This window comes from Rhinopithecus roxellana, chromosome 4, assembly GCF_007565055.1.
Source record: "Rhinopithecus roxellana isolate Shanxi Qingling chromosome 4, ASM756505v1, whole genome shotgun sequence".
In the NCBI taxonomy this organism is placed as follows: Eukaryota; Metazoa; Chordata; class Mammalia; order Primates; family Cercopithecidae; genus Rhinopithecus; species Rhinopithecus roxellana.
This window is the reverse complement of record NC_044552.1, coordinates 63,331,970-63,353,681: the sequence shown is the minus strand read 5'-3', so window position 1 is coordinate 63,353,681 and position 21,712 is coordinate 63,331,970. Positions and strand designations below refer to the sequence as shown.

General features: G+C 40.1%; 1 protein-coding gene and 1 non-coding gene across 3 annotated transcripts in view; one reads left to right on the top strand and one right to left on the bottom strand.

The window, feature by feature from the left end:
- DCDC2 (doublecortin domain containing 2) overlaps positions 1 to 21,712 on the top strand; it is a 221,097-nt gene that overhangs the window by 12,934 nt on the left and 186,451 nt on the right. The window contains exons 2-3 of one of the 2 annotated variants that reach the window (XM_030929633.1): positions 14,500 to 14,889; positions 18,708 to 18,762. In XM_030929633.1, the coding sequence (XP_030785493.1) occupies positions 14,597 to 14,889; positions 18,708 to 18,762 (348 nt within the window). In that variant the 5' untranslated portion in view covers positions 14,500 to 14,596. Of the gene's footprint in view, positions 1 to 14,297; positions 14,890 to 18,707; positions 18,763 to 21,712 lie in introns of those variants that run through there. The other variant, XM_010365302.2, reaches the window with a different exon arrangement.
- Positions 7,057 to 7,160, bottom strand: LOC115897110. Its single transcript, XR_004057055.1, has one exon. It is a non-coding gene; the product is annotated as a U6 spliceosomal RNA (small nuclear RNA).

Below are 21,712 nucleotides of genomic sequence, written 5' to 3'. Positions count from 1 at the left end.
TAGCTTCTGAAAGAGTTAGTGTTAGATTGAAATGAGAGTTCCTTAAATGTTTGACAGAACTCACCAGTGAAGCTATTGGGTGCTGTTCATTGTTTTTGTTTGTTTGTTTTTAGAGCCAGGGTTTTTCATTTATTTGTTTATTGAGAGTCTTGCTCTATCACCTAGGCTGGAGTGCAGTGGCATGATCTCGGCTCACTGCAAACTCCGCCTCCTGGGTTCAAGGGATTCCCCTGCCTCAGTCTCCCAAATAGCTGGGATTACAAGCATGCACCACCAGGTTTGGATAATTTTTGTATTTTTAGTAGAGACAGGGTTTTGCCATTTTGGCCAGGCTCCACTGGAACTGCTGACCTCAAGTGATCCACCCACCTTGGCCTCCCAAAATGCTGGGATTATAGGTGTGAGCCACTGCGCCTGGCCAGAGACAGGGTCTTTCGAAAGTCTAAAACATCTATCATATGTTTCATCCTTTCCATTTGTGCCATTGTTCCTTTATGCTGTCATTCATTTGATTAATCTCAACAGAATTTTGTTAATTTTATGTCTTATTGAAAAACCAGCTTTCGGCTTGTTGATCATCTCTATGGTATAATTTTTTCCTATGTCATTAATTGTTGCTTCTTTAAAAAAAAATCTTTCCTTCAATTACCTTAAGTTTATTTTCCTGTTGTTTTTCTAACTTCTTAAGGTGAAAGTTTTTGTTTGCTTGTTTTTTAGCCTTTCTATATCTATATATTATCAGAAGTTGGCAAACTGTGGCTGGCAGGCCAAATGCGGCCCACTACCTGTGTTTCTCAGTAAAGTTTTATTAACACACAACCATGGCAATTTATTTATGTGTTGTTTATGGTGTTTTTTTGCTACAATGGCAGTGATACAGCCCACAAAAATCTAAAATATTTACAGTCTAGCCTCTTATTGAAAAAGTTTGCTGACCCCTGCATTAACATCAGTGTTGTTAACTCTACTGTTCAAATATTCATTTTCCTTACTTTTCATCTCCTGCTGCTTCTGTCAATTTTTGAAAGATGTGTGTTATAAATTACAATTCTGATGGTAAATTCCTCAATTTGCCCTACTAGTTCTGCCAAATTTGCTTAATTTGGATCTATCGGTATTCAATGACTATACATGTAAAATTGTTTTATCTTCCTGGTGAACTGAACTTTTAAGTAGTTGAGATTACAGACGTGAGCCGCTATGCCCAGCTAAGTTCTTTTTTACTGTGAATGGTTTCTTTTGCCTTAAGGTCTCTGTGTGCTGTTAATACAGCAACCTTAGTTTTTCTCTTAGTTAACATTTATGTGGCATACATGATATTTATTTTTCCATCCCTTTGCTTTGGTGTACCGTTATTTTTTGATTCACCACTTTAATTGTAAATGTACAATTCAGTAGTTTTTAATATAGTCACAATACTATGATCATCATCATTATTTAATTCCAGAATATTTCCATTGTACCAAAAATAATTCTGTACCTTCTAATTTCCCCCTCCCTCACCCTCTGGTAACCACGAATCTACATGCTGTCTCTATAAATTTACTTAGCCTGGACATTTCATAGAAATGAAATCATTCCATATGAAACCTTTCATTTCTGCTTTCTTTCCTTTAGCTTAATGTTTTCAAGGTTCATCCATGATGTATCAGTATTTCATTCTTTATGGCTGACTAATATTCCATGGCATGAATTTACTGCATTTTGTGCTCTAACCATTCATCAGTTGATGGACGTGTGAGTTGTTTCTACTTTTTGGCTATTATGAGTAATGCTTCTATGAACATTCATGTATAACATATGTCAACATGTTTTTTAACATGTTACACACTTTTTTTGTATGTGAACGTATGTTTTTATTTATTTATTTTTTGAGACAGGGTCTTTCTTTGTCACAGGGGCTAGAGTGCAGTGGCATAAAAATGGTTTGCTACAGCCTTGATCTCCCAGGCATGAGCAATACTCTTGCCTCAGCCCCTCAAGTAGCTGGAACTACAGGTGCGTGCCACCATGCCTGGCTAATTTTTTTTTGTATTTTTTGTAGAGATGGGGTTTCATGATGTTGGCCAGGCTGGTCTTGGACTCCTGACCTCAAGTGATCCTCCTGCCTTGGCCTTCCAAAGTGCTGGGATTACAGGCATGAGCTACCATGCCTGGCCTGTATGTGAACATATGTTTTTAGTTCTCTTGGGTATATGCTTAGGAATGGAATAGATGGGCTACATGTATCCTACCTCTTTTTGAGGAGTTGCCAACTGTTTCCAAAGAGGCTGCGCCATTTTACATTCCCACCAGTAATGTATGAGGTTTCAAATTTCTCCACATTCCCACCAAGACTTTTTTTTTCTTCTTTTAAACTATCATAGCCATCCTAGTGGATGTGAAACAGCAGCCTCTATATCCATTAGTATTTGGTGTGTCCCTTACAAACAGCACAGAACTGGGAGTTTCCTTCCATATGACAACCTTTTTCTTTCACTTCATGCATTTAACCCATTTGTGATTAGTGACCTAATTAGATTTTTTTTTTCTTTTTGAGACAGGGTCTTGCTCTGTCACTCAGGCTGGAGTGCAGTGATGTGATCTCAGCTCACTACAGCCTCCCCAAGCCCTGGCTCAAGAGATCCTCCCACCTCAGCCTCCTGAGTAGCTGGGACCACAGGCATGCACCACCATGCCTGGCTATTGTTTTTGTATTTTTGGTAGAGACAGGGTCTCGCCATGTTGGCCAGGCTTGTCTTGAACTCTTAAGCTTAAGTGATCTTCCCACCTCAGCCTCCCAAAGTGCTGGAATTATAGGCATGAGCCACTGCTTCTAGCCCTAATTAGATTTTTATCACATAATTTTGTGCTTTCTATATGTCATGCTATTTAAAAACTTTCTTTTAGATGAACACTCTTTTTCTTTATTTCATTTTGACTGATCTATCAGTTTGGCAGTTACACTCAGTATGTCTTTCTTTCTTTCTTTCTTTCTTTCTTTCTTTCTTTCTTTCTTTCTTTCTTTCTTTCTTTCTTTCTTTCTTTCTTTCTTTCTTTCTTTCTTTCTTTTTTCCTTCCTTCCTTCCTTCCTTCCTTCCTTCCTTCCTTCCTTCCTTCCTTCCTTCCTTCCTTCCTTCTTTCTCTCTCTCTCTCTCTCTCTCTTTCTCTCTTTCTCTCTTTCTCTCTTTCTCTCTTTCTTTCTTTCTTTCTTGACACAGTCCTACTCTGTCACCCAGCCTGGAGTGCAGTGGTGCAATCTTGGCTCACTGCAACCTCCGCCTCCCAGGTTCAAGCGATTCTCTTGCCTCATCCTCCTGAGTACCTGGGATTACCGGTGTGCACCACCATGCATGGCTACTTTTTTGTACTTTTACTAGAGATGGGGTTTCACCATGTTGGCCAGGCTGGTCTCGAACTCCTGACCTAAGGTGATGCACCTGCCTCAGCCTCCCAAAATGCTGGGATTACAGGCATAAGCCACTGAGCCCAGGCTCAGAATGTCTATTTTTTAAAACAATGGTTACCCTATACATTTTAACATGCATACATAACAATATCTCAAGTTATTTATCTTTCTCCACAAAAACAAACAAAAGGGCCTCATAATGCTTATATTTTGATTACTCTTTTCCCCATTTATTTATTTCTGTTATTCTCTCTTTTTTTTTTTTTTTTTTTCTGAGACAGAGTCTTACTCTTTTGCCCAGGCTGGAGTGCAGTGGCATGATCTCAGCTCACTGCAATCTCCACTTCCTGGATTCAAGCAATTCTCCTGCCTCAGCCTCCTGAGTAGCTGGGATTACAGGCATGCACCACTGCACCCAGCTAATTTTTGTATTTTTGTATTTTTAGTAGAGACGGGGTTTCACTATATTGGCCAAGCTGGTCTTGAACTCCTGACTTCAAGTGATCTGCCCGCCTCAGCCTCCCAAAGTCTTGGGATTACAGGCATGAGCCACAGCACCTAGCTTATATTCTACTATTTTCTAGTATTCCAGTTCTATATGAATCATACATTCCACAATCAGACAGTGTCATTACTGTTTCCTGCAATCATTTAAAATATTTATCATGTAGTTACCAGTGTCTTCATTCACCATGCCTTCTTGCCTCTTAGACTATTATTCAAGGTCAGTTTTTTTTTTCTGTCTGAGCCAAGTTTTTAAAATTTCCTTTAATGAACTTCTCTTGGTGGTAAATGCTCTCATTTCTTACTAATTCTTGAGAAAGATAATTTTGCCAGGCACAAATTCCATATTGACAACTATTTTCCCAACACATTGAAGATCTTATTCCACTGTTTTCTGGTTTGTAATGTTCCTTTTGAAAAATCAGTCATTAATTGAATTGTCTTTTCTTTGTAGGTAATACGTGTTTTCCCACTAACTTCTTTTGATTTTTTGTTTTGTGCTTATTTTGTATCACAGAATCACTACAATATGCTAAGGTGGTGATTCTTTGTTTTTTTTTTTCCTTCTTAAGATTCATTTGACTCCCTGAATATGAATATTTGTACCTTTCAACAATTCTAGAAAACTTCAGTTAATGACTCTGCTTCATTCTCTTTGTGTCTCCTTCTGGAATTTTGATTAAAAATGTAGTAAATAGTGTTACTTTTAGCTTCTAACCCTTCTTTGATATTTTTCATCTATTCTTTCTCTGTCCCGTCTTCTGGATCACTTATTTGTTATTTTTTTCTTTTCTTTAACTGAAGTCCAGAAATTAGATGCAAGGATAACTTATTTGAATATACTGTTTTAGTTTAATAATTCTCTCTTTGGATGTGACTAATCTGCTATTTAAACTCTTTATTGACTTTTAAATTTTAATTATGTTTTTCAATTCTAGAGATTCTGCTTCACAATTTTTTTTAAAAAAACCTTTGGTCATTTTAAAAGTCTTTTGTTCTTACACTTTCAATCATTTTTTTGCTTTAAATATAGTAAACATAATTATTTTACATTCTGCCTGTGATAATTCCTGTACCTGAAATTTTTGTAGGTCTGATTCTTCTGGCTGTTTTTCCTTCAGATTCCCATTTATCATTTGTTTTCTTATAAGTTTTAGGTTTTTTGACTGTATATTCATGTTTCTTGGAACATTATCTATGGGGATTATTTGTAAATTGAGTAGAAGCTGTGTTCTTCCAGAGAAAATTTGTGTTGGTTTCTGTCAGTCATCTGCGGACAATTCCAATCCAGGATCACTTTACATTTAATTCTTTGCCCCACATTTTTAGATCACAAAGAAAGAGTTAATTAGGTTCCACAGCTATCTGGGGCTCAATTGATGTAATTATGAAGCATCAGGATGAAATTCTGTGCTCCCTTCCTCCCACCTCAGCCTTTAGCACAAATGGGAAAATAAGCATATCTTCTTGCCGTAATTGCTCTGCAAAGAGGGCTAATTTCTTATTCACCATCACATTTATGGTGTAACTCTTTGAATTTCCATATTTGCATGGGAAACTTCTCTCTGAATCTTCACCTTGGGAGGCCCTAGCCCTATTTCTTGTGTCTCTGTCCCTGTGTAGCCGTCAAAATAACAGTTCCAGATCACCAGGGCATAGGCAGGTATACTTAGAGTTAAAGCTGATTTCAGTGCTTGCTTACTTCCCAGGGTTTCTGTTATCACTCAAGTTTTGGCTTTTCTGAATTCTTTTCATTCTTGCCGAATTGGCAATGCATTTAAAAAGATTTAGACATTTAGCCAGGCATGGTGTCTCATGCCTGTAATTCTAGCACTTTGAGAGGCCAAGATAGGAGGATTGCTTGAGACCAGGAGTTCAAGACCAGCTCGGGCAACACAGAGAGACCCCATCCCTCCACAAAATTTAAAAAAATTAGCCGGTTGTAGTGGCACACACCTGTAATCCTAGCTACCAAGGAGGCTGGGGCAGGAGGATTGCTTAAGCCTAGAAGTTGCAGTGAGCTATCATCATGCCACAACCTGGGTGACAGAGGGAGGCCCTGTTTCTAAAAAAAAAAAAAAAAAAATTTAGATATTGTGAAAAAAGATCAAGTGTTTTAGATTGCTTTAGAAGGAGAGTGATCCAAGATATTTAGCTCACCATGTTGTTAGGAATGAAAGTCTACCAATATTCTCTTTGAAAAGGATTAAGGGCAGAAACCACATATGAGCATATATACTCCATAATGGTTTCTAATACAACACTGGGCACATCACAGCAACTGTTCGACGCTCCTCAAGGTGCATCTCTTCTTCCTTCATATCCCCAGCACCCTTCATGCTCAGATTAATTCATTTAACAAATATTTATTAAACACTTAGGTTTACCATGATACTAACTGCTAGAAGATCCATGGAAGATACTTCCTTCCATAACACAGAGAAAATAGAAGCTCTCGGTTTGAGTGTTTGCCGACTTTTCTTCACCTTGGCCTCTAAACTTGCTACTTTATGGTGGGTTTGCAGGTCTTATTCTAGTGAACTGCAAGTTTTTTCACTGCTATTAAATCTGTCAACATAAAATTGTATGTGTTTTTCAGAGAAAGAAAATTTTGACTTGGAGAAATGTGGTATTTGGTTTATGTAGAATTCCAAGATAACTATGGTTTTCTTCAGAATTCAGTTTATGGTTTTCTTCAGGATTCACTTATGATTTTATATAAAATAAGGTTTAATGCTTCTGGTTTTAGGAGACTGTTTCTACTCATCTCACATTCTAAGTGGAAATAAAGAAAGTAGTAAATGATTACTTCTGGCTGGGAAAAGTGGCTTACACCTATAATCCAAGCACTTTGGGAGGCTGAAGTGGGGGATCACCTGAGGTCAGGAGTTTGAGAACAGCCTGGCCAACATGGTGAAAGCCCATCTCTACTAAAAATACAAAAATTAGCTGGGCGTGGTGGTGCACACCTGTAATCCCAGCTACTCAGGAGGCTGAGGTGGGAGAATTGCTTGAACCGAGGAGGCGGAGGTTGCAGTGAGCTGAGATGGTGCCACTGCACTCCAGCCTGGGTGACAGAGACTCTCCATCTCAAAACAACAACAACAACAAAAACAACAACAACTTTTTACTTTTTATTATTCTTTTCTTTTTTTCTTTTGGAAAAAAATATGGAATACTTCATTTATTTGCATGTCATCCTTACACAGGAACTTATGCTAATCTTACCTGTATCATTCCAGTTTTAGCATCCGTGCTGCTAAAGCAAGCCTTTTTATTATTCTTAACTCCTTAGTTATATGGCAATGTATAGAACAAGCATTTTTAGGTTGCATGCAGTGGCTCACGCCTGTAATCCCAGCATTTTGGGAGGCCAAGGTGGGTGGATCACCTGAGGTCAGGAGTTTGAGACCAGCTTCGCCAACATGGTGAAAACCTGTCTCTACTAAAAATACAAAAATCAGATTGGCATGGTGGCAGGCACTTGTAATCCCAGCTGCTCGGGAGGCTGTGGCAGGAGAACTGCTTGAACCCGAGTGGCAGAGGTTGCAGTGAGCCGAGATCATGCCATTGCACTCCAATCTGGGTGACAACAGCAAATCTCTGTTTCAAAACAAACAAACAAACAAACAAACAAACAAACAAACAAAGCTCTAAAGCTAGGTCAGGCAATGAGGATGAGCAGCAGAGGAAGGATTAAGGTGTGTTAGGCAAATGGAAGCTACAGGATTTGGTTCTGGATAGGAGTTAAGGATGTTACCCATTATAGTCAATATTGGCCAATGAGTTAGCCAGTTAATATAGCCAACTGGGGTAGGCCACCTCGCACATGGATACGAAGAAGAAGTTAGCGATTACCAGAACTGATTGAATTTACCTGACAAGAGGCTTATCAGAGAGTCACCATTATCCATGTGTAGGTCCAAGAAACACTCTCAAGGCACTCAAGTTCCTGTTCTTTTTGAGGCTAAGATGTGAAAACCGATTGTAAAGGTGACACTTTTTAAGGAAAAACTAGCAGAATATGTCCCACATTTCATACATATCTCTATTGCCTTCAAAGGATATTAAAACTCAATACTGGGTAAGAGAGTTTGGTTTCCTGTGTAGGTGCACACCTCTGCACGTGGCTGTGCATTTTCTGTGGAAGCTAAGCAATTAGTCTTAGAATCTCTTTGGTTGTCAAGGGATGTACTTTTTTTTTGCTGATCTGAAAATATGTTTCCTTCTAAAGGAGTATTTTCCATTTTTTTGAAGTTTTAAGTTAATTTTAATATATTTTCCTTTTATTAATTAATTCATGAAATAATTATTTACTACTTACCATGTTCCAGCCTCTGTGCTAGGTACTAGTAAGACATTGATGAATAAAATGAACACAATCCTTTTCCTTAGGAAATTTATACATATAAACATTTAACTCTACAAAGATTAAACATGTAATTATATAAAGCTTTATAATTAAACATATAATTATATGAAGATTTGTAATTATATAGCCAGGCATGGTGACTTGCACCTGTTGTCCTACCTACTTGGGAGGCTGAGGTGGGAGGATCACCTGAGCCCATGAGGTCAAGGCTGCAGTATGTTATGCTCATGCCTGTGAGTAACCACTGCTCTCTAGCCTGGGCAACATAGTGAGATCCCATCTTTTAAAAACAAATAAATAAATATTTTAAATTTTATAATTGTCATTGATAAAACCTATAGAGAAAAAATATATAATATGTTGGGGGTTTATCCTGATCTGGGGAGTGAGATAGAGAAGATTTCCTGGGGAACTGACATTTAAGTTGGGACTTGATCTATAGAGGGAGTTGGAGGAAGCCAAATAAATAGGAATGAGGGGATAAGGGGCTGTAAAGTACATCCAAAGGGATTTTAAAGGAAGCGATGGTACAGGTTTTCACTTTGGAGAGCCATAGGAAGATTTGTGCAAGAAGAGATGGAAACTAAAGCAACAGTAGTATATTTATGGCTTTGTAATCAAAGTTGATGATATTGGATTTCACTGTAAGAGAAATTGATAAGGATTTGAAGAATTTTAAGCTGGAAAGCGAAATGGATAGATCTGTGTTTTCAGCAACCTTTCAGGCTGACTGTTCTGTGGAGAATGGATAACAGGGAAGCAAACTGGAAACAGGGTTACCTCTTAGGGGATGATGATGCCTTGAATTCAAAAGCGGAAATGGGTTTGGAGATAAGTGAACGGATTTAAGAAATATTTGAGAGGTAGAATTGATAGAACTTGGTGATTAGCTGAAGAGCCCTTATAAACCTAGGGTGCAAGGTGGTCTGGTTTTAGCACAGTATTACATCAAAATAAATATTGTTTAAGCAGAAATATATAATTGAAAGCATTTCAGAGATTTAGGCTCTTGAGGAAACAGCAAATGCCTTGTTGATATTATTATTTTTCTTTTTGATTTTTTGAGACAGGGTCTCATTCTCTTACCCAGGTTGGAGTGTAATGGCATGATCGTGGCTCACTGCAGCCTCAACCTCCCAGGCTCTGGTGATTCTCCCACCTCAGTCTCCTGGGTAGCTGGGACTACAGATGCATGCCACTATGCCTGAATAATTTTTTTTTGTTTTTTGTTTTTTTAGAGATGGGGTTTCACCATGTTGGCCAGGCTGGTCTCGAACTGCTGGGCTCAAGCGATCCACCTGCCTCAGCCTCTCAAAGTGCCGGGATTACAGGTTTGAGCCACCATGTCCTGCTGGTGGTATTATTTTTAATGCACAGCAAAACTTTTTTAAGAATCTTCTTTGGCCATCTCTCTCATTCTCAATGCCTTTCATATACTTAGGAAGAAGCTAAAATACAAAACTCTCCCCTCCTTTCCTATATGTGTTCTCAAACATTCCCTTGTATCCATCTGAAGCTCCTCATTCCTCAGCATTCTGCTCCTCATTCTACCTCAGCTCTTCATGATCAGGGTTTATATAACCTTTCTGACTTCTTAAAGCCTTCTCTCTTTGCTCAGCGTTCAGACTTTGCACAAGAGAGAAGAGCTCCAAAACCAATCCAGCAAGCAACAGGAGCATGGAGAGAGACTGCAGATATCTGACTGTTTTTGTCGTTGTTTCTCTGCCACAGTTAAATGTGTTCTATGAAGAAGAGAAGTGTATATGTTCTAGCTTTGAGCAAATGAGTAGATGAGGGTCCATTTGTGGAAGCAGGAAACATAGGAAAAGTGTTTTTGAGGAAAACTTGAGATCACGTGAACATTTCGAGTCTAGGCTGCCTTTTAGATGGTCTAGAGACGCTGTCTGGAGAATTGTATGCCTGGAACGGCCCTGTTCTGGCATGTGAGGCACTTGTTAAATTCTCAGGAATTGTAAACATGGGCATTGTTAAAAAGTAACTGTATAAATATACGATTAAATAAAAAATAATTTTTAAATATACAATTAAATAAAAAATAATGGTATAAATATACAATTAAATAAATTACATTGAAAACAAAGATAATAAATACTCAAAACTCATCTCTATCTACATTTTACTACTATCTGTGCTCTTAAAGTTACTTAAGTCTGCTGTGCCTGCATGGTGGAAATAGCATAAAATGACTTGCTGCTGCACCTTCCTTGGCATCATTGATGTTAGATTGGTATCTATAAATTGGCCATATTTGGAGTAAGCTACAGAGATTGGCAAATACTATGAATCAAGGCCTTCTCTTCCTTCCTAAAAGCCAGCAGTTAAGCATTTATCACCACATCATATCCAAGAGACATCTGGATAAATGACTCTAAGCTCAGGAGACAAATTTGGGCTGGAGATACCACAGTGGGAGGCATAGACTTGATGCGGGCAGCTTCATGGGCTGGCAACGGGGTCCCATATCAAGAAGGACCCCATGATTGGTTTAATGCTCTGCTGTTGCTATCATCAAATTCTTAATTTTTGAATAAGAGGCCACACATTTTCATTTTACATTGGGTTAATATAGATGACAGGAATTTTAGGCTGTTTGGGGAGGGGACTAATTAATTGCCTTCCATTCTACATAACAAGTATTTTATCTTACTCACCTATGTGGTAGCACATTTTCACAGATATTTTCCCCATCCATCCCTCAACCTGTGTATTCTCCACAACCAGCTCACAAAATTTCCCTTGTCTATTTCCTCCCTGTATTGTTCTCTTTCGCCTTCTTTAGAAACTTGTTAACTTTTTTTTTTTAACTTTTATTTTAGGTTCAGGGGTACATATGCAGGTTGTTTATATAGGCAACCCGTGTCACAGGGGTTTGTTGTACAGATTATTTCATCGCCCAGGTACTAAGCCTATTACTCAATAGTTATTTTTTCTGCTCCTCTCCCTCCTTCCATGCTCCACCCTCAACTAGGCCCCAGTGTCTGTTGTTCCCTTCTTTATGTCCATGAGTTTTCCTCATTTAGCTCCTACTTATATGAGAACATGCGGGTATTTGGTTTTTTGTTTCTGCGTTTGAAAACTGTTAACTTTCGGGCCGGGCGCGGTGGCTCAAGCCTGTAATCCCAGCACTTTGGGAGGCCGAGACGGGCGGATCACGAGGTCAGGAGTTCGAGACCATCCTGGCTAACACGGTGAAACCCTGTCTCTACTAAAAAATACAAAAAAAGCTAGCCGGGCGAGGTGGCTGGCGCCTGTAGTCCCAGCTACTTGGGAGGCTGAGGCAGGAGAATGGCGTAAACCCGGGAGGCGGAGCTTGCAGTGAGCTGAGATCCGGCCACTGCACTCCAGCCCGGGCGACAGAGCGAGACTCCGTCTCAAAAAAAAAAAAAAGTGTTAATTTTCAAGGCACTAATATATTACATGGCTTTAATAAAAGCATTTTTTCAGAACAGAAATCTCAAAGGGAAAAAAATGTTTCTCTCCAGATTGCAATGTCCCACACATTCATCTTTCACAGTGGTATGACAGTGGTTACGGAGCTTGTGGAATAAGACAGAATTGGGTTTGAACTCTCTCTCTCTCTTTCGTTTTCTAATCCTTAGAACCTGCGAATGGGTTTGAACTCCTGTGTGTGACCCGAGGTAAATTTGATTTCTCTACCCTTCCGTTTCCTCAGCTGAGGAAAGAATAATGTTTACCTCTGAAGGTTATTGTGAATATTAAATTAGATAATCTACATAAAGTGCCTTACATAATACCTGGTCCATGGTTATAGTGTTCAATTAATGGCAGTTATTCTTTTTATTCATATATCATGAGTTAGGAACACCCAGTAATTTGGATATGACACATGGTAGAAAAGTCTTAGGAGGAATGAAGGACACTGGCAGAGATGAGCTGCAAGATTTCGACTCTTTAAACATTTTCCTGGTGCCACAATATGTATGTCCCAGACTGGACTGGACAAAGCGACTCTTTACTGGGGCTCTTACTATTCTCACAACTCCTCTCCCTTGTTATTCCTCAGACAGAGCTAACAATCTACACAAACAGCACAGATGTGGGCTCTTGGACAGCCAGTCAGACATTTAGCCTTCTCACGCCAGTGAAAAATCCTTTCCCTGGTGTAAAGCTTGGCACAGCGTAGGCACTCAAAATTTTTATTTTTATTTTTTTGGCATATGAAAATTTATTACTACAGTGTTTTCACCATTAAAATTTATGATCTTGGTCTTTCCTTCTTGCCTTTGTATAGGGCCAGAAGAGACACACTGGCTACTTTGACAACCTTAAAGCGGACTCCAGGAATATCACCAACAGCATGATCTTTGCGACCAAACCCAGCAACCAGAACTTCATCGTTTTCCTCAATAAAGTTCAAGCAAACGTCGTTGGGTACAAAGGCTGTGATTTTCTTGCCATTCTTGATCAGCTGGACCCTGACACACTTCCTAATGGCAGAATTTGGCTGTTAGGCTTCAACTCCTACTTTTCCCAGGACGATTCCTTTTGCATGAGAAGCACCTGCAAAAGGGCTGGCCTTCAGGGCTGTGCCCAAATGGGGGCGGCACTCAAAATTTTGTAGGTTTTCCTTTTCACCGCCGTGGCCCCAACTAGTACAGGGCCTGGCACACAGCAGGCGTCCATTTATTGAATGAGCGCATGATAATGTCATCTGTTTCTCCCTCTTCCTCCAAATCCCTGTTCTTCCGCCTCTGCCGGAGGCAGCCAGCATATCCCAGGGAGGCAGGCTCAAGCTAGGCCTGGTTCACCGACTCGCTCCCCGCGCTAGGCTGCGGTTGCTATGGAAACAGCGGGAAGTAACAACTCCGTTCCCCCCGGGGTGAGGGAGGCCCGCTGAGGTAACAGCAGCTGGAGGAACAGCGTGAGCGACGCGAGACAGCCGCAGAGTTCACCACAGTGCCACAGCCCCGCCCCCGCGCGGCCGGCGCCCGAACTCCCCTCCCCTCTCTAGCACGCGAGTGTGGGTAGGTACTACCGCGGAGGGCACCTCCCGGGCCCGCCTCCCCAACCAGGGCCCAGCTTGCGCGCTGCCTGCTGTGTTCACGTGATGCGCACCCGCGCTTCGCCGCCAGGCGGCGCTGATCATCGGGGAGGGGATTAGGGGTCCTAGACGCGCGAGTCTTCCCTCTGTTTCTCATTTATTCATTCATTCACTTACATTTATTTTTCCCTTCCTTCCTTCCCTCCGTCCTTCCGGGATGAGCTATTGCTGTGTTGCTCAGGTTGGTCTCAAACTCCCGGGCTCAAGTGAGCCTCCTGCCTCAGTTTCCAAAAATGCTGAGATTACAGGCATGAGTCACCGTACCCGGACACAGTCTCTCTCTCTCTCTCTCTCTCTCTCTCTCTCTCTCTCTCTCTCTCTCTCTCTCCTTTTTCAGACGGGGTCTTGCTGTGTCGCCCAGTCTGGAGTGCAGTGGCAAAATCATAGGTTACTGCAGCCTCGACCACCTGGGCTCAAGTGATCCTCCCGCCTCAGCCTCCGAGATAGCTGGGTCCACAGGCCCACACCATGCCCACCTACTTTTTTTTTTTTAATTATAGAGACTGGGTCAGGCTGGTCTCAAACTCCTTGCCTCAAGTGATCACAGGCGCGTTATAGAGACGGGGGTTTCCCTGTGTTTCCCAGGCTGGTCTAGAACTCCTGGTCTTAGGCAATCCTCCCGCCTCAGCCCCTCAAAGTACTGCAATTTGCAGGCGTAAGCCACCGCGCCTGGCTTTGCACGGTTATCTTCCAGCAAAGAAAAACCTGGGCAACTACAGCCAGGAACTTAATTGCTTTAATTTGGGAGAAAGCAGGAGATTGAGGTTATAAGGCTGCAAGTAGAGAGAAAAGAAAAATTAGGCTGTTTGGAAAGGGTAGCACAGATATGATGTAAGAAATTGGGTTTCACCATATTAATGTGTGTGTGTGTGTGTGTCCTCCTCTCTCCTGCCCTCACTCGGCGTGCCTGCTCGAAGCCCCCGCGCGGTTCCTGCTTCTGCTCCGAGGAGGTCCACCTTCATTTTGCCGGTAGCTGGTGAACCAGGTGTGGTGCGCACACTGCGGGCCCTGATTGGTTGTGCACGCCACGGTGAAAAACTTGAACGTCTACTCCGAGTCCTGCAGCTCCTAGTGTCTCCGCGGGGTGGACGCCAGGCGCACGGCCGTTACTTCTCTTTACCTGTGGATTCGTCAGTTTCTCGTTCGTTTCAGGAGGCGATCCCGCGCCCTGGGTGCAGTGAGGCCGCTGGGGAAGCGGAGGTGCCTCCCGGCGCGGAGCAGCGAGCTGAGGCAGCGGCCAGCGGGGAAGATGAGCGGCAGCAGCGCCAGGTCCAGCCACCTGTCTCAGCCCGTCGTGAAGAGCGTGCTTGTGTACCGCAACGGGGACCCCTTCTTCGCGGGGCGCCGCGTCGTCATCCATGAGAAGAAGGTGTCCAGCTTCGACGTCTTCCTGAAGGAGGTGACCGGCGGCGTTCAGGCACCCTTTGGGGCCGTCAGGAACATCTACACCCCGCGGACTGGCCACCGCATCCGGAAGCTAGACCAGATCCAGAGCGGGGGCAACTACGTGGCCGGAGGCCAGGAAGCCTTCAAGAAACTCAAGTGAGTCGGTCTTCCCCACCGCCCACCCATTTCAGGTGCCCTATCGTGCGGGCTTGATATGAGGAAATGCAGATCCTTACCCCACCGCACCTCAGTGGTTGAGGGGCTGTGACTTCTCGGTGTGACTGATGCCACTGAAAACTCTCGTTGCAGTTGGGGGGCAGAGATTGACACTGTGACTGGAGAAGGAATTTCACTTGGGTAACAGTAGGAGTAAACTTAAAATTTGTGTATAAACAACAGGAATCTTTAAGAAAAATTATCCTTGCAAAGGTTAGTGACCAAACTGATACTTTTGCGTTTTCTGTTCAGTTTTTCCTTTCCTTTTCCTTATTTGTTTTCTTGGAACTCCATCCTTTTAATTTAAATAAACATTCTTAAAAATCACTTCCAAGTGTTGGACACTATATTGTCACCAGAGGAGAAAATTGCTCTGCATTTCCCATACTGTTTAAATTATTTCAACCTTTCTATCCAAGTAGAATTGACAACACTTACTTTTGTGACCCTGCTCCACCCCCTGCATGTTTATGCTGTTAGCGTAATGCAGGAAGAGTTTACTGGCTGACTGTATTTGTCGACTGTCCTGTCCGCCTCCAGCAACGGTCCTTATTCCCAGGGGTCCTTATTCCCAGCTCTTGAGTTCACTCATAGTAAGTGTTCAGTGAATTAAGAAACCCTCAATTCAGGGAACAAAGATGAGGAAGGCATGATTCCTTGTCTTTAGGAGCTTTCAACCTAACTGGACTACCTTCATACTAACAATTTTAATGCAAGGTATAAAGAGATACGTGCAATTAGAAAAATAAGGTTATGTGTGAATTGTGAGTTGAGAGTTGGTTGGGGTGGGCATTATAGGACAGGTAGAATTTTGCATTCCATTTTTTTTTTACAGCTTTATTGAGATAGATTTATTACAGCATAAAATCCAACAATTTCATTGGCTTTCAGTATATTCAGAGTTGTGCAACCATCACCACCAACTAATTGTAGTTTATTTCCAGCCCTCCCGCCAAAACATTTGTACCTCCCAGGTTCCTCTTTCCCCTGTCATCTGGTAGCCACTAATCTATTTTCTGAATCTATGGATTTGTCTATTCTGGACATATATAAATGGAATCGTATGATGTATGGTCTTTATGTCTGGCTTATTTCACTTAACTGTAATATTTTCAAGGTTCATCCATGTTGTAGCATGCATCAGTACTTCATTCTTTTTATTGTTGAATCATGATTTGGGTATACTACCTTTTACATCCATGCTTATTCATTAATCACTTGATGTATATTTGGGCTGTTTCACATTTTAGCTGTTATGAATAATGCATCTATGAATATTTGTGTACAAGTTATCATTTCTCTTTGGTGTATACCTAAGAGTGAAATTGCTGGATCATATGGTAACTCTGTATTCCATAGTTTAATAGAACATTTTAATTGAAATTCATCTTGGGCCCAGGATAGCAAAAAGCCTTGACCATAAATCTAAGCTTATGAATTCATAAGCATTATTGGATTCTTAATAATTAAAATTCAAATAAAGTTTTTTAACTACATAGAAATATTTTTCAAAATATCACTGAAGTTCTTGAATGTAATCCTTCCTCACCTATATTTGTTTAAATTGAGTTCTAGGTATTCTATTATACTTTTTGTTATGTCAGACATTCTTTTCATGGAAAGTGAGGGATATATTTGGATTTATTCCTCCCCCCCAAGCTTCTTAAGCATGCTTTGTTAAACTTCATAAAAAAGGGCTAAATGAAACTGCATGCTTAAAATAAACTTAAAATCAGGAGACTGAATACTTAGTTGCTCATCAACTCTGTGTCCTTGGACAAGTCACTTGACTCAGCTAGTCAGTTTTTTAATGCAGAAAAGGTACATAACTATTTGTACCACACAGGGCTGTGATAAAAGTAAATGCTATAGATGAGAGTGTGTTTTGTAAACACCAAGTGTTACATAAATGTAAGACACCTCTATGACCAGTTCCTTTTGTTACATACTTTATTTTTTTTAAAATATTTCCATATAAAGCAATTTCATGGAAATGAAAATCTGGTTCAGAATCTCTGAACGGTTGAAAGTTGTAGACTCACTTTTAAAATTCATGTTCTTTTGTTTATTTGGTCCTACCAACTCACAAGATTTTTTTAAAAAAAGATACAGTTCCACACCAAATAGAAAGTGTACTCAAATCTCTCTAAGAGATTTTCATGTTATTTTTGCTTTTAGTTTATACATAAAAAACTGAATTTGTTCTAACAGAGTCCATAGTTAGGTTTCCATGCTGACAGATGACTATTTTATTTGTGTTAAAGAAGTAATATCTATGATTATAATGATAGAAGCCAAGAATACTTGAATGTTGAATGTATTTGAAACTTAGCACTTGTAAGTTTATGTAATGAATGGAGAAACTGTCAGAACAAAAGAAAGCCCAAATGATGTTAAGGACGATTCGTGGGCTTTCATTTAGACCCCAAATGATGTGGGGAAAGACAGCAACATCTTTTTCAAATGGAACTGATCAAATCTCTGCTTGAATTGCTTTCACTTAGATTTTTCTAATATTTTTGAAATGATAACTAAACGTCAGGTAGCTATTAAACCCTTATTTATTTCAAATGTGAGACCACACATTCAAAACCTTTATTTTACAGCAGAGAATTCTAGAGATTATTTTCTCCAAAACTTTCCCTGTGCATTGTTGGAAGTTGACTCTACAGCATTAATCTTGTAGATCTGAAACCACTTTCCTGCACATGACAGAATATTTTGGTATTATTTCAAAACTCAGCCCCTGCAGGTCCACGAAAGACCCATTTTGTTGCTGAGATGGAGTGTTTGCACTGTTTTAAAATATATGACTACTTTTATATAGGGGCAATGTATGACAATTTCTGGATGTATCAATTAACTAAAGTATTTTATCCAAAAAGGCAAACAGCAACAATAAAAACAATTCAATAGCCAAAATTAATTCTAACATAAGCTTTTTTTGGGACAAGTTGGCAATTATAGTAGTTGGGGTAAAGGGTCGATCTATTATTATAAATTAAATGTTGCGTTTATATTTTTAATATTAAAATGTTTATTTAGCACATTTTATGTATGAAGCACAGTTTAGGGACCATTTAAAAACTGGAACCACATCACAGTGATGTTACACGTGAAGTTGACAAAGGTATACAATTTCAGGTTGTGCTTATGCGACAGCTAAAGAATGATCACTGTCAATATCTAGAGCAAATAGTAATGGAATAATAGGGGACTCCAGAGGTTAATTAGTCCACCCATCTGTTTCTGAGCTGAACCAATTACCAAAGTCATCCCACATGACTGAGTGTTTTTGTATCATTAAGGTGCTCTCATAGAGAAAATAATTTCTCAGCCTTTCCCAGTTGTTACCTTAATGCATGCTATCAGTACTTCCTTTGACCTAAAGCCTGTATTTAATGGAACAGTTAAGCAGCTTTACACATAAGCCACTCTTTTAAAAAATCAGATCTGTAAGAATACAGTGTATATAGTAAGCAACTAACTATTAAGAGGGAAAAATGTTCCCTAATAGATGTATGTATTTCTAAGACTTTCCTTCTCTTGAAGTTTAGGGTAGATATGTGTCAGCTCTGGTTGGTGACACTGCAAGCAGCTTTTACTATTGTAATTGCTTTTAATTAGTAGCTATTTGTGTTTGCTTTAAGGTTGAGAATTTCCTATGAGTTGCTTTATTTTTTAATGATTTCTTAAAACAAATTACTGACTTAAAGTCTGTAAAAGCAACTCTTATTGTTTGTTTGTTTTTTCCTCAGTTACTTGGACATAGGAGAAATCAAGAAAAGACCAATGGAAGTTGTTAATACAGAGGTAATGCAAATCTTGTTTTGAAAATTCAAATAAACAATGTGGCATTTGTTTCTTATGGTGTGTCTTAGAGATTTGGTCGGCATTCCACTTTGATGAGTTCTCTAATGTAAAGAAATGGGACATTATATGTTTTAAGGCAAAGATAATTCTTTCTTTGAATCACTGTGAGAAATGAAAAGACTGGGTAGGTGTTCTAAGATGTGCAGGATATGTCAAGATTAGACAAAACATGTTTTTCTCTTTTCTAGCTACATGTTCTCTGATTGAAATCCACAGGAAGTTTCCCTGTCAAGTGAGAAGATTCTGAGCATTGTTAGATAAATCTTTACCAAAGCTACATCCTCATCCTAATGTACCTCTGATAACTCAGTGTTTGAAATAGCCAGCGTCACCCTGACTGCCCCTGAGGCTTTCGAAGGAGATGAGTAGATGTCATGTTGGACGCTTGGTGACATCAGGAAAACACCTGTGTTTTAGCTTCTATCAAAGTGCAAGTTAAGCATTGTTCCTGAAAGCTTATGTGAAGGTTGGAAAAGGAGCTTGTGAAATATTCAGAATACCACATTCCACACATAGCTTCTGAAACCCTGGTGGAGTTTTAGGTATTCTGTAGGATGTATTCTTTAGTTTGTGAAAGAAAAAATTAGATTAAAAACAAAGTTGGGGCCACAGCTTGAGACAGGGAAAATTGTAGTTAGATCCAGAATAGGCCTGTGTTCACCAGACCAGACAGCCACTCTTCCCATTCAGACCCCAATAAACACATGCTCCCAATGGGTAAGTTCTGCCAATGAAGAAATGGCCAACAGGAAAAGTGGTTTTCCTTACTTGTAGTCCAGAGCCCTGGAGTGACTCTCCTCAATACTCACCATTTCCTCTCACACCATGTTTGTGCCTAATAGGACCAAATAGGCCCCTCTAGAAAAAATATTGCATAAGAAAAAAATTCTAATTGTACAGTATTTGAAGAATATGAGGTTAAATTCATTATTCAAATAATCTGTAGAAAGAGGTACCCTTCCCAGACATCATTTAACATAATTAATATATATATATTTTTATTTTCAGTGCATCAAATTGATTAGTCATGAAAGTGATAGGCTTTGTAGCTTAAAGTAGACAAAGGTATACATTTACGATACAGCTAAAGAATGACCACCAGTTGCTAGCTGTCTCAAGTAGAGTAGTAATAAAGGACAATTCTGTGAATTTGTTCTGGATGGGATTCTGATGAAAGGATACACACCTGTTTAAAGTATGCTACCTTGCATGAAATTGGTGATGGAACCTGGACTTCTGCAATAGAATTTGAGATGTATGAATTCCCAAAAAATGTGAGCACAGTATATTTACTCCAGATTCCAGTGTCTTTGCTGAAGACATTAACCCTAGTAAAAGACAACAGGTGCAATAGACTTATCAAATATACTTTTTCTTAATATATGTATATCTATTATATATAAATATAAATATAAATATATATATATATATATTTTTTGAGACAGGGTCTCCCTCTGTCACCCAGGCTGGAGTGCAGTGGCTCGATCTCTGCTCACTGCAACCTCCCCCTCCAGGGTTCAAGGGATTCTTCTGCCTCAGCCTCCTGAGTAGCTGGGATTATAGGCATGTGCCACCACACCTGGCTAATTTTTTTGTTTTTAGTAAAGACGGGGTTTCAGCAAGTTGGTCAGGCTAGTCTCGAACTCCTGACCTCATGATCAGCCCGCCTCAGCCTCCCAAAGTGCTGGGATTACGGGCTCATGCCCGTAATCCCAGCCCACCGTGCCCAGCCTTAAAATAGTGTTTTTAATAATAGAAGCAGTCACAGAAACTCCAGTTCATTTAATTTGCTTATTGTTCTTCCACTTTGGGGACAGTAACCATTGTTTCTCTTTACTTTGCATTTACTCATGAGCCAACATACAAGATCCTTATTTATGGATGCACACCTTACCTGTGAAAAACCTACTCCTTGTCTCCAAATAAAAGACTGCATTTCTTTTATCCTGTTGCCTACTGGTGACTCTCTCCCACTTACTCCTTTCCTCTTGCTGCCCTGCTGTGGTCTTTTATTTCCTCTCAGTCCTTACCCATAAACCTTTCCAAAGGAGATGAAAAGAGAGAAGTAGAAGAAATTGTGAAATGCAAAGGAGATGGGAAAAGGTGATGAGAAACTGCTTGTCCATGTTCTTTCCCGCATCTTCCATGCACTCATGCCCAGCTTTCCCACTTGTTCGCTGGAGTCCTGTCTCCCACTGTGCCCTACTGTCGTAAACTTTCCTCCAGGTCTGGACAAGCAGTGTGTTCACTTCCCTCACTTCCCATGTCCAGTCTGGAGACACCTTCCTCCCTAAAGTTCGCACTATGACCTTCACCCTCCGAAGTCTGCTTTGAGCAAAGGCAGCCCCGACTTTCATTGCCAGAAAGGAAGGTTTTTGGGTTCTTGGCATCTAAAAAGCAAACTGTGAAAGCGTTTTTCTTCTGGAAATACCACTTTGACCCTGGATTCTATGGTATTTTTACTGCTGTTTTAGGTAGAGCATGAGTGGAAAAGAGTTTTGTAGGCTGTCCTGAGAACCTAACTATTGTGTGTGATTTTTAGTATGGGAAATTACCTTTCTCTTTCTCACAACTTAATTATAATCAAACTTTTGGAGTTCAACAAGTTGATAAGTTGGAGGATGATCTATGCTCAAAATTCAAGAACAGACTTGGTAGAACACTGGCATTTCACAAAAATTATAGATCTTTAAAAATCTTAGGTTGGTATTTCCTTTCAACACCAACATATTGAGAAAAGACTGCACATCTTGTTAAGTGCTATTGAGGATGAGCATTCTTTGGAGTATGATGATATATAAAGGGAGATCAACAGAGAATTATTTTTGAGGTGGATTTAGAACATGAATACTTCATGAAATTGGAGGGTTAAGAGTTGTTGTATGTGGTG